General features: G+C 39.3%; 3 protein-coding genes across 3 annotated transcripts in view; 1 reads left to right on the top strand and 2 right to left on the bottom strand.

Annotated features, from left to right (window-relative positions):
- The window catches only part of LOC118736734 (serine/threonine-protein kinase D3-like), a 1,798-nt gene extending 1,592 nt beyond the window's left edge, over positions 1 to 206 (bottom strand). Inside the window, exon 1 of the mRNA XM_036466750.1 lies at positions 195 to 206. Within this exon, the coding sequence (XP_036322643.1) occupies positions 195 to 206 (12 nt within the window). The remainder of the gene's footprint in view (positions 1 to 194) is intronic.
- Positions 1 to 12,922, top strand: part of LOC118737879 (serine/threonine-protein kinase D3-like) — a 47,191-nt gene that overhangs the window by 24,993 nt on the left and 9,276 nt on the right. Inside the window, exon 7 of the mRNA XM_036468682.1 lies at positions 1,265 to 1,270. Coding sequence (XP_036324575.1) covers positions 1,265 to 1,270 — 6 coding nt within the window. The remainder of the gene's footprint in view (positions 1 to 1,264; positions 1,271 to 12,922) is intronic.
- On the bottom strand, positions 887 to 2,241 carry LOC118737878. The gene is made up of 3 exons (XM_036468680.1): positions 1,295 to 2,241; positions 1,074 to 1,225; positions 887 to 1,010 (listed from the first exon to the last, which is right to left on the bottom strand). Exons 1-3 carry the CDS (start codon positions 1,956 to 1,958, stop codon positions 924 to 926), a joined length of 903 nt encoding a protein of 300 aa, XP_036324573.1. The 5' UTR covers positions 1,959 to 2,241; the 3' UTR covers positions 887 to 923.

Below are 12,922 nucleotides of genomic sequence, written 5' to 3'. Positions count from 1 at the left end.
CGCAGATTTTGCTCTTCATAAAAAAGTAAACGTGGTATTTTAAAGTATAAGTCTTCCTCTTTTAAATGCCGCTGAGTTTGCTTAAATATCTTTATTTTTCACTGAGATATCGCATTTTGAAGTTTCCATGTTTGTGAATTTTTCGATATTCGAAAATGCATTGAGATAACATGAGACGTGATACGGTCGATTACATTCACAAACATGGAGACTTCAAAATGCGATATCTCAGTGAAAAGTTAAGATATTTGAGCAAACTCAACGGCATTTAAAAGTGGAAGACTTATGCTTTAAAATACCGTGTCTACTTTTTTATGAAGAGCAAAATCTTCGTAGCTACATAACCTCAAAAATGGGCAAAAACAGCGTTTTTTGCACCTTAGGTTAGGATATCTCAAAGTCCTGACGTGATAGAGCAATTTAAACCTCGGATTCGGATTCTACGCAAAAAATTACTTCGGAAATGACACTACACTTTTATAGAACATTCCGAACCCATTTTTTTTGCAGACCTGTGTAATGGAAATTTAACAGCTCTGACTTTAATTACTAATTGGATGCTACTTAATTTTATTATAAAAATAAAAATAAAAAATTCTGAACTAGATCTTTAAACTGAATCTTCTATATTCAATATCTGGAAATTCGGCCGGATTTTAGTCAGTATCCGGCCGGATAGTCGGATAACAGAAAAACGGCTGCATAAGCCGGATTCCGTATATCTGCCGGATACCCAGCACATCCCTATTTATTATGCTTCAACTTCAAGACCATACTTCGCAGAAATGTTTCTACTTACATAGCCAGTATATATTTAAAAAAGCAGACAAATTGGCCCATAAATACGTCAGATATATGAATTTTATTTTATTTTTTTGTTGCGGTAGACCTTAACCCTCTATTAAGCCATATTTATTTAAAATTTATGTAGATTTTGTCATGGTATCGGTATTAGTAAAACCAAATCCACTTAGGGTGTAGTGTTTACTTTTTACAATGTGCACCACTTGCTGTAAAAAAATAAAGAAATTATAAGTAATAATCAATTGGAAATTAAACTCTTGTGAACTCACTAGCACCAGTTTAATTAAAAACACTGCAAACGTTAAAAAGTTAATGCTAATTAAGGCTGCCTCCGGCGGAAAATTGAGGTTGGATTCATCCAATAAACCACGTTTGCGCCGCATATGCACTTTTGGCGTCCAAATCATATGGAACTGATCCTCTGTTATAAAAGAGATTAAGTTGAAAGAAAAATATAAAGACCAACATTTTTTTCTTTCAAAAATTTTACCAATCATGCGCATAATTTTATTTTTCAATCCTTTCAATTTATTAATCTTTTGTTCGATCGTCAATCTTGATTGCCTAACCCAGTTACGCTGCACAGTTCTTATAAAATTAAGAAATCCTTGCATTGATGGGTATTGTATGCCAGTAATGACATGTGGAAAAATATTTGTATTGCCCTCTTTAGATCTCATATCATCTGCTTCCCCTTCGTCCTCCTCATCATGGCTGATCTCTTCTGTGTCCTTTGGTTCATCACCATTTGAAACTTTCTCACCAGCAGCCTTACCATGACTTTTAAGCGGTTGTGTTGCCATTGCTGCTGACATCTCGCTCGGTTTTAAAGGTGTCGAGGTTGGATCTATTATGCCGGCTTTGTTTTTTAGCAGTTGCGAAGCTGGATCAAGCAATTTCTTCAAACTTTCTATATCTTTTGTGTTGCCAAAGCGTTCACGTTGATATTGTAGCCATTCTGGACTAGGTGTTGTCATATCTTCGTTAGAGGGGTGCTGATTGGGTTTCTTGGCCTCAGTGTTGTTTGCTAACGCTACTTGATGGTCTTGAAGTCTAATTGAAATTATAAACAATAAAGCACGCAAGTGTAAAGCTAACATTTTGGTGCGTCCAAAGCTGTCGAAGAACTGAAAGAAATTTTCATTCGCGTGCATAAAGATTACATTGAGCTAAGAGTTTCAATTTAGTGCATACAATCGTCTCTTTTATTTTTGTTCTTTGTGGGTGCGTTATAGACATTCATTTCATGCCTCATGATTTTACATATAATGTACATATGTAGATATGTATGTACAATATGTGACTTGCAATTTTAAGAATGTCAACCGTTGCATACGAATGCACAAGTAACAAATATTACTGTTTTTCCTAAAAGAACCAGCGACATTTCCAACATAAATACATATGTATGTATATGTACATTAGGGTGGTGCAAAAACAGTAAAGTCGGAATTGTAAGATTTTTTCTATATCGAAAAAAAGTATACCCCTATTTTTTATTTTGAAATCAAAAAATATTTAGAGGTCGCTCAAAGCGCTCAAAGTTTTCCATGTACATATATATTTGCCTACTATTTGAAAAATTTAAATCAGTTAAATTGATAAGCAAAGGTACATAGATATTGTCTTAGTTACCATTTGAAGAAAGCGCGTGATAAGTAGACTTGAGTTATAAGACCATAAATTAAATTCGCATGAGAAAGTCGATACTAAATCTAAGTACTTTCGAAAATATGAGTAACACTCATATTTGTTTTGAAAATCTCAATTCGCAAAGCTTTTTAAATTCATTTTTTTTTTATGAATGGAACCATAAGAGTGTTCGAAGGGAGTAATAACACAAAAATACTTTTAAGGTAAAGTGAAGCACGCCGGGTATTTGCTAAAAAATAAAAATATAAATTTTCGTGTTAGAATATTTACATACAAATATAATTAAAAAAATCCAATTTCTTAACTTTTGCTTAACAGCAAAGTTACCAATATTTATTTCGAAAAATAAAGATGAGCATCATAATAATAACAGTTTATTTCATAAGACGGATCTTAGTGATCTTAAAAGTTTTACATACTAGGGGTATATATAGCACAGAACATACATATGTAGTTATTTATGTATTTATATGTAAAATTGTTATTATGCTAACATACATACATACATATGTACATATTTTAAGTTTTGTATGAACTACATATGTTGAGTTATTGAATTGTAGAGAAAAATTTAGCACAATAGTTCAGTTGTTTTAAGCTTTGTCTTTACTTGGCAAACTAACTACACATGTTTATATGCTTACATATACATATATGTATGTTCATCCATACATATGGTATGTGCAATGCACATACATACATACATACATATGCACAAAATTTTTGAATAATTACGATATTATATAGTTGGATTAAATTGATTTGTGTTTCCCGTAAACTCTTACTTATGCAATTTTTATAAGTGCTATATATTACGTAAGTATGTATGTATATAATAAATTACAATTCCATACGAAGATCGTGTAAGGTACTGTTTAGAGGAAAATTCTTTAAAAAAATTCTATATAGTTACATACACAGTCCATAGTTGTGACCTATCAAAGTACAGTGAATCGCTACACTCACACATCCAGATGTACACACATATATATATATTTCGATTCTTTATGTAATTTTTTATTATGTAAAGGATTTTTTTTTTGTTTTTTGAAGAGACTAACTTTACTCTATTGGGGGCACTGAGGTGCGTTTAAGCTATCTATGCACGAATGTATGTAGATATACTGTTATGTGTAAAATATTAAGACCACCAGAAAGTTCTGCAAATATTGACCACTTATTTAATCCGCAATTGTGAAAAAACTAAACTTAAACTAAAATTGTTTATAATGTGATTCTCGCAGAGCAACATTTTTTTGTCTTTTATTGGCTCACTAACCCGTTGTTGTGCATTTACGATGTTGCGCTTAACGGAAAACTTAAAAGTTCAACGGTAAAAATTACGCTAAATCTATAAAACGAGCTTAAGTATTATATGATACACATTTTAATCGAAATGCATATTGCATACATATCGAGCCCTAACCGCCAAAATAACGTAAGCGAAATTTTTTTCAAAATTTTCCTTTTGATGCAGAAATGTTTGCAGATACTCTAGGAATATTTCTGCATCAAAAAGTAAATTTTGAACAAAATGTCGCTTACGTTATTTTGGCGGTTAGGGCTCGATATGTAAGTAGTATGTATGTAAGTTCTAAAAGCTTAAACTTAACCACCAAAATTTTATTTGACGGTCTTAATATTCTGCACATGACTGTACATATAAACATAAGTTTTTACATTATTATGTAGTACGTTTTATATATATGTAATAGAAGTACTTATGTATATAACTTAGGCCAGTTTTTCAGAGCACGTTTCAACTTAGAACACATACTCGTAAACTGCGTTTATGTGTATGTATTTAATAGCTGGCTGACAACCAAATTTTGGTTTAAACAAGCTAACTCCAGCGTTTAAACTAAGTTTAAGCCACGGTCCGATTTGACCATGCACTGAAAAACTCGCCCTTAAATGTTCAGAAATTTTGACCAAAGCTCTGTTTGAGCTAACTTTAGGGTTTGTCTTACTATTATTATTCTATAATTTGGAGTTTGCTTTTTATTTAATTTAAAACTCATTTCACATTTCGACATAAATGGCCACGCATCCATTTTATGGCCTTATCGCCAATAGCTTCTACTTTCGGTGTACCGGGTAAACTGCGACAACCACAAGCTTCCGCATCGATGTGCTGATGTTGCTGCGTTGGTTCTTGTATGGATAATTTTTGATGTTGATTTGTACGCCGTGGTTCGTTGGTTGACATTTGTGATATTTGTTGCTCTTGCAGTTGCTGGTGATCTTTGTTTTGTAATTTATCCTCTTCTTCCCTGACTTCTTCTCGTATATTGGTATTGTTCTCTCCGCCACCAGGTCACATGTCACCGCTACTAGCCCATCGTATATCGTCCGCTTCGTGCGTTAAATAACGTGTGCCCACCTGACCCTCCAAATTGCGCAAATCTCTATAGGTTTGTTTATCTTGTAGCCAATAATGTTGTAGACTTTTATCGACAGTATAGCGTTTACGCTGTTTCACTTGCAGCAAATTGTTGATGAGGTCGATGGCTGAAAGGATAGATGAAAGTTTTATATGCGTACTGAGGTTAATTACACTTGTTTATAGCTAAAATGTTTTATTAATGCCACTATTCAATTCCTATGTAGAATTGCTTGGTGATTCCGAAAATTGAGTTAATTTTTTTCGATGGATACCTTTTTTTAGGTATTTTCAATTCACCGTCATTCAGCTTAAAAAAAAAGTGGTCCCACTCAATAGGGTATATCTTACGAACCAATCGAACTATTTTGTTATGAAGTACGGCAATTAAAAGCGAACAAATTTCTCAATTTCTCTCACCTTTCCATGCGCCTGATAGTTTCTCAAAAATTAATTAATCATTCCACATTTTTTTTGTGCTTTTTTGAGCAAAAAAAAAAATGAAAAAAAACCAAATTTAACAGGGAAAAAATTTAAAAAGTAATGGATTCTGTGCTATTTTTTTGCAAAAAAAATCAAGCCCTAATGAAGAAATAGATGGATGAATAAAGAAGGAATGAGTGGTCAAATGAAAATGCGCAAAGATTTATTGTGTGAAAAATGAGCAGGAAAGAATGTTACTCATAGGCCATGAACACCTGGGAAACACCATGTTCTCAGAAATCAAGAATTATCGAAAATTTATGTATTTACGCCCTGCAAAAAATTGTGCGACTAATCTCTAAAGAGAGTATTCCGAGATTACTCTCAATCGGGTACAATTGGGCATTAATTAGTCCCAACTAGTCTCATAAGGGTACTAATGGAGTTCAATTAGTCTCGACTCAACTAGTCCCCAACTTATCTCTAACGGGTACTATTATTATTATTATTTAATGATATGTACGCACTTAGTCAATGAAATTTCATGTGCGGCGTTGGCACGCAGAGATAGTATTCGCCTAACAAAACTGAGCACCCCGGTTCGAATCTCAGCTGGCGCAAATTTCTATTTTTATTTTTTTTTTTTAAGTTACTAGTCGCTTTTTATACCCGTTCGGGTATAAAGGGGAACAATTAGTCTCTTCATAGGACATGCTCGAACAAAAGCGATCAGTTCATTCCATATAAAGAGGTCAAAACTGGTATTAGTCGCATGCTCCTTTGCGATTGCTCCCGAAGTCATCCCGGATTAGTCCAATTTTTTGCAGGGCGGTTTATGAAGAATTTTGTTGGCTTTCATTTGCCGTATCTCGTATTAAAATTGTTAAATTGGTGCGCAAGATATACGTGGAACCACTATTTTATTAAGCTGAATAACGGTAAATGGCAAATATCTCGTAAACTTATCCATAGAAAAAAATTTGCTTGATTGTTGGAACCAACGAGCAATTCCACACAGGAATGGGATAGTAGTAGGTGAATGAAAAAAATATAAAAGTTTGTGATCCATTGTTCTTAACATATTTCGTGTTATACCATTAGAGGAGATCTCCTTCCATGGATTTGGCGGATACATAAAAGCGGCATTTTGTATCTGATCATTTATGTCCTCCTCTTCATTGAAGGGGAACGTACCGCTGAGGCTGACATAAATAATAACACCAACACTCCACATATCCAGTGAACGGTTGTAGCCTTTGTTGCGGAGCACCTCAGGAGCTGTAAGGGTAGAATAAAATCATTAAAATTTGAAAACCGAAAAAGTGCTTCCAAGAGCTGAAGTTAACTACAGGTGGATTCCTCTATAATGAAGTTGTTTGGGACCGCTTAGCACTTAGTTGTAAAGGAGCTAAAAATTTGCTTGCTCGGGCAGGCATCATGAAAGTTTTTTTTTTTAAATTAGTGATTATCTTATTTGCTTTTTTTTGTTTTTTTTTTTTTAAACCAGTAATAATGTTACTTTAAGAAAAATTGGGGAAATTGAGAGAGAACTCTGTTGCAGTGCTTTTAAAATGAATCATTAAGGAGAAGTTATTTTTAAGAGAAAGCATTTTGCCTTCTTGAAATACTTCGTAACAGAGAGGAATTCGTGACTAAGCAGTACCAGTAGATAATTCCAAATTCTAATAAAAAACTTTCGCATTTTCTTAAAAAAGCGTTGTTACAGAGGATTTTTTGTTATGGGCGATTTCATTATAGAGGCGCCCGAATATATTAGGCATAAATTGTTACACATCCATTCATTTTTACTTACCCAAGTATGCTGGTGTTCCCACAACCGACCGCCTAAAAGACTTCTCACCGATAATTCTAGCATAACCAAAATCACATAGTTTAACTTGTGGAAATTCGTTATCGGATGAGAGCAATACATTTTCCGGCTTCAAATCACAATGGACAATGTTTTTGCTATGCAAATGTTTTAGCGCTATGAGTATTTGTGTAATTAGGAATTTCGTTACTCTTTCGCTAAGACGTCCACGTTCGTGCGAGAGTATCATCTCTAACATATCACCTTTAAGCTTCTCCATTACAACGAATATGCGTTCTGGCGTTTCGAACATGCGCTCTAAATTCACAACACCGCAATGAGAAATGTTCTGTAAAAAATATAAAATATTGCAAAACAATTAAATGAATGAAACAGTTATTGTGTTAAATACAATGTTGAAAAAAAAACGTTGTTAAAGCCAAAAGGCTGTGTGGACCCGTAGACGACTTTTTTGGAGAACATGGAATTGAATTCGAAGCTGATGGAGTGGTCTTACCGCATTTTGGTACGTAAGATTGTGTTTTACGCATCCATAGTATGGTGGAAGAATGCTGCAAAAAACGTTCGTACATCGTCACAATTAACTGCAAAAATTGGCAAAAATTCTCCGCTTTTAGATATATAAGAATTTCTTAGTTAGACTCCTCTCCTTATTTTGATTCAAGAAACAGCAGCCATTCTTTAGCTGCAATATCGACTATCCAACGATTGCTTGTATACAAGGAAGTTTGACTCAGGTATCCTTGCGAAGATACCAGGTTTGGAAACGTAAGGAGTTTCTGGCTCCATAACCAAAGAAAGTTCCAAGTGAAAATCCCATATCGCGAAAATTTGGAAAACAGACTCCTTCCCCTTAATCGCAGACAGGTTCTCGGTACCAAACTTGCCACTCCCTTGGGAAAATGGCCCACGGTGCTCCAGCTTGAAGTCTTGGCAATCCTAACCTGCGCCAAACTAAAACGTGAAATGACTTTGAACGTCGCCTCTCTAGTTATCTAAGCAGGCATCTGGGCCTATAATTGCATAAAAATGCTTCAAACTCTTGTAGCAAAAATATAGCAACTCCGTACTAGGTGACGGGAAACTGTGGGATCGAAGGCAATGAGGTCGCTAACTACTTCCTTTTTAGAACCGGAAACATTCTGTGGTTACAGTTAGTCCTGGAGCGATGGGGGGCCATAGACAGACCAGCCTCTTCGGCTACCTCTTTAATAGATCGGACAATCGGATCGGATTCAATTGAACAGAAATTACATCAGGCGACCCTCTGTATACCTAACTCGCCAAGCCCAACTACGATTTCATGTTCTGAGATACTTCGCCAGCCTAAACGGAGTTAGATCGCCGAAACAACAGCAGTAATACTCGAGTAATTCCGATACGTAGGTTTCTAACCCCGCGAGTCAAACCCAGGGCCAGAAACCTAAACCTGCTGTGTATGCCAGAGACGACTACACCACAACTCCACCTCAGTCAAGTGCAATGCTTGCCACCTCAGAGTCTTCTCAGGAATACGGACACATCGGCAGTGGACAACATGTTTCGTGGCCCCCTGCTGCTCAAACAGAGCAGCCTCCACGGCTACTCCCAGTCCACCTGAGCAGCTCAACACAGACACCGCAGCACCACTACACAACAACACAATAGACCACACCACAACCGCGACAGACCACATTACAGACACAACCGTACCACCACCCACACGCCGTCGCCAACAACTCCTAGTTCCTCCTACAATCTGCACGGTATGCCATACCAGGATATTCCGTAATGTGACATCAGTCAAGTGCAACACCTGCCTTGGCTGGTGCCACTTTAGGGCATGTTCAGGTCTGCGCACCACGCGATATTGGTCGAGGAACTTCGAGGGCCCGTGGTGCGCTGCCCGGTCGCAAACCCCAACTGCAACGCCACCCACTAATGCCACAGGGCGGCAACCTCCACAGCAGCGCACACAGCCAATAGCGGCAAGGCTACACACATCCCTCACACCCCGCATAACTCCACGTCTCCCGAACCACATGAAACTCCTTGAATTTAACTGTAACGGACTTCAGAGTAAGATCGAGGAGATAACCGGCGCACCAGGATCTTTGGCACTCAAGCCTATCAAACGATCGTAGGGCAACAGACTTGGCTGAGCAGATACACGATTCGACATTCTGCACAATGAACGACGACCCACCCACCAGAATAATGGGCAGCTGCTGCAGCTCGCCAGACATAACAATAGTCAGCGCTGGTCTGATAAAGAGCGTATCATGGCGACTTATGCTGACTTTGGCATCAGACAATCTGCCCAAAGTCATTTCGATCGATAAACCAACCGACTTTGCTTACGCGGAACACCGGACCTATATCAACTTTTCTAAAGCTGATTGGAAAGGCTTCGCGGAATTTACTGAGAGCACCTTCGCTGCGCTCCCCCAGTGGGAAGAGCATCTGAAGGCCTGTAACTTCGCCTCTGTTGTGAGTAAGCTTTGGTAAACGGTGAGGTCACTGTCCAATCCGACGAAGCACGACGACAGGGTCAAAATTTCTTTCAGCGACCATGCTTCGTCGGACCCGGAGCGATGCGCGAGCTACTGCATCGTCCTGTGGACAAAGCCAAGCGTCGAGGGACCAGAAGGCTGCACAAACTGTCAATAACTTGTGCCCCCCTTGCTTCACTAGCGGTGAAGTTTAGGTGGCCATCGGGAAGGCGAAAGCCTCCAAAGGCATGGGTCCCGATGGAATATGCATGCTGATGCTAAAAAAATTGGGTCCTGCGGGAGTAGCGCACCTTACGGAGGTCATCATTATATCTATGTCCACTCTCATCATCCCAGACATGTGGAAGGTGGGGAGAGTGGTCCCACTGCTCAAACCGGCGAAACCAGCCGGTAGCGAAGACACTAGAGGCCTTGCTGCTCCCGTATTTCACAAACCACCTGACTCCAGCGAAGCATCAGCATGGTTTCCGTAAAGTGCACAGTACAACAACAGCACTTAACGCCATAAACACTCAGATAACAGGTGGCCTTAACCGCAACCGTCCCTGTGAGATAACTATTTTAGTAGCGTTGGACCTGTCAAAGGCGTTTGACACCGTCAGCCACTCCACGCTACTAGAAGATATAGAGGCTTCCTCTCTCCCACAGAGGTCGGCGAATTATCTGAGTGGTCGACACTCGTCGGTAATGTTTAGAGACAAATTGAGCAAACTTAGAAAGATTAAACAGGGGGTTCCACAGGGTGGTGTCCTTTCCCCGCTACTGTTCAACTTTAACATTTCAAAGCTCCTTCAACCACCAGAGGGAGTCTCGATTGTCTCCTACGCCGATGATTGCTCGATCATGGCGACTGGCAAAGGAATTGATGACTTGTGTTCGAAAGTAAACGGATTTCGCGCTTCTTCACTACAAGGAGCCTAACCCTCTCCCCTACGAAAACCCCTGTGACCTTGTTCACCACCTGGACGAAGGAGGTCAGGCTACCGCTGGGAATTCACGTCGATGATACACCAATTCCGACGGTGAATAACCCAAAATACTCTGAGTAACCTTATACAGTCTGCTCTTCTTCTCTGCGCACGCAACCGCTATTGTCAACAAAGTACAGAGCCGCAACAAGGTCCTCAAGTCGCTAGCCGGCAGTACTTGGGGCAAAGATAAAGAAACGTTGCTGGCAACGTACAAAGAAATAGGCCGGCCGGTTTAAAATTACGCAGCCCCAGTGTGGTCGTCGGGGACTAGTAGGACCCAGTGGATGAAGTTGCAGACAACTCAGAACACCGCACTAGGGACAGCGACTGGATGCCTTCTGATGTCGCCTGAAGACCATCTACACGACGAGGCGAAATTGCTCCCTGTCAAGGAGCATAACACCATGCTCTGCAGGCAGTTCCTAGCAGCTGCTTGCAGAAGAGCCCTCGCCCAGGCACGTCAGGAGGCATCTCTACGAAATGACGGACGAAGTCCAGAGGTTCATTAAACAACTTCTGGACCTGTCAGCATATCAACAGGCCCTGAACGGCATTCACAGGGAATCAGTCTCGAGTTATGTAGACTCAAGACCTGTGAATGCCGTTCTAGGCGCACAGCCACCGGACATAGACGAGACGGAGCTTCATCTGCCTCGGGAGACAAGAACCACAATAGCCCAACTTCGCTCTGGCTACTGCAGCAGGTTAAACTCGGAGAGACACCTCATGACTCGAAGCATCTCTTCGTATGCCCGGAAAACCCAACAACCCTAATGCCTTTGTCCCTGTGGACCGACCCCATACAGGCTGCACGCTTCTTGGGGCTGCCGTTAGTGGAACTTGACGACAACGACTGAGATATTAACCGATCTGGGCGGGGTTGTTGCAGCCGCTACAACAACAACAACAACACGATTTAATGTGCACCGAAGAGGTGTTATCGGAGATTCGGAATGCCTTGAGGAAATGGTTCGAAAACGTCCTACCTCATCTGGCGATATATTGAATTTATTTTGAGAAAGAGTGGTTTCGAAACGTCAGATGAGATAGAACCGTTTTGAATCAAATTCTGAGATAGGGCGTTTTCGAGCCAGCAGCCGAGATAGGGCGATCTTCGACATATACGACCATTTTGTCTCGTGGGGGCTCCGAGACCACTTTGTTGACTCTGCAGCTTTTCTTCGAGACTTGTAATGAGTGGCTAAACTCAAAACGAAGTAAGACATTCTTTGATGTTGATAGACGTCGGCCGGCATACAAAGACTAATAATTTTTTGTTTGCTACAGTCGATCCCTTAAGTATAAGAAAATCATCTACTAAATAAGTAAGTTTTTACATTAATTTAGTTATCTGACCGCATCTTGTGGGTTTTAAGGTAGGGATTTCATAGTAGGGGTACATACATAGTGTCCCTTGACCGTAGTTTTGAGAAATCTTCTGCGTTTTCGAACCACTTTAGTTTAGCAACGGGACAAAGCTTATATTTGTTTAACATAAAAATAAAACTTTCATTGACCTTTAGGATGGATGTTTTATGCCTCTTCGTAACATTCATACGGGCCGTATTTGTCTCAAGGTTGCCCAGCGCTGTTCTATATCAACTGCGCATTAGATCGTACCACCTTACAAGGGGGAAAAGAGTTCGCCATACACGCCCGAGTCTAAAGTATTTTTTCAAGACAATTTCGAAAAAAAATTTGTTTTTTATGGCAGCACCGGCTATTTACATTTTTCGTCATAACTTCGGATCGTAAAGTATGGTATATCGATGTTCTTCGAGGAGACCAAAAATTTTTTTCGAAATTGCCTTACTAGAATTCTTTAGACTCTAGGGAATATGGCGAAGTTTTTTTTTTGGTAGGGGCTACTGTCTGTGTAAACAAACGCGATGGTCTTTTTTCCATTGCCTTTAGAAAATTTTACTTATTCTTCGGTAAACTAACTATTTTCAAATCAAGCAACAGTGCTACGTTGGTTAACCATTTCTTCCGTTAGTACCAAATTTTACTTAGGACACGGAAAGTTAAATGCCACTGACCTGCAATATGGCAACTTCGTTTTTGAGTTGTGCCTCCTGTTTAGTCGGAAACCTCAACTTATCAATAACTTTAATGGCCACTTCACGTTTGGTTTTCTTGTGTACACCTCCATAGACAACACCAAATTGTCCAGAACCAAGCACTTCATCGGGGAAGATCTGATAAAGCTGACCCATATCCTGCACGTTTTCTTCTGATTCACAGCATTCTGTAAACAATTCACGGTTACATAAGCATGTACTATCGCAATGGCCATTCTTCCCAATATCTTGTATTGTTATGTATGTACTTACGCGTGTTTGTGACATGCATATAGGCCTGTTTG

The sequence above is a fragment of the Rhagoletis pomonella genome, unplaced genomic scaffold (assembly GCF_013731165.1).
Source record: "Rhagoletis pomonella isolate Grant_MI unplaced genomic scaffold, Rhpom_1.0 Rhpom_scaffold_00004, whole genome shotgun sequence".
Classification (NCBI taxonomy): Eukaryota; Metazoa; Arthropoda; class Insecta; order Diptera; family Tephritidae; genus Rhagoletis; species Rhagoletis pomonella.
The sequence above is the reverse complement of the archived record's forward strand: the minus strand, read 5'-3'. Positions and strand labels throughout refer to the sequence as shown.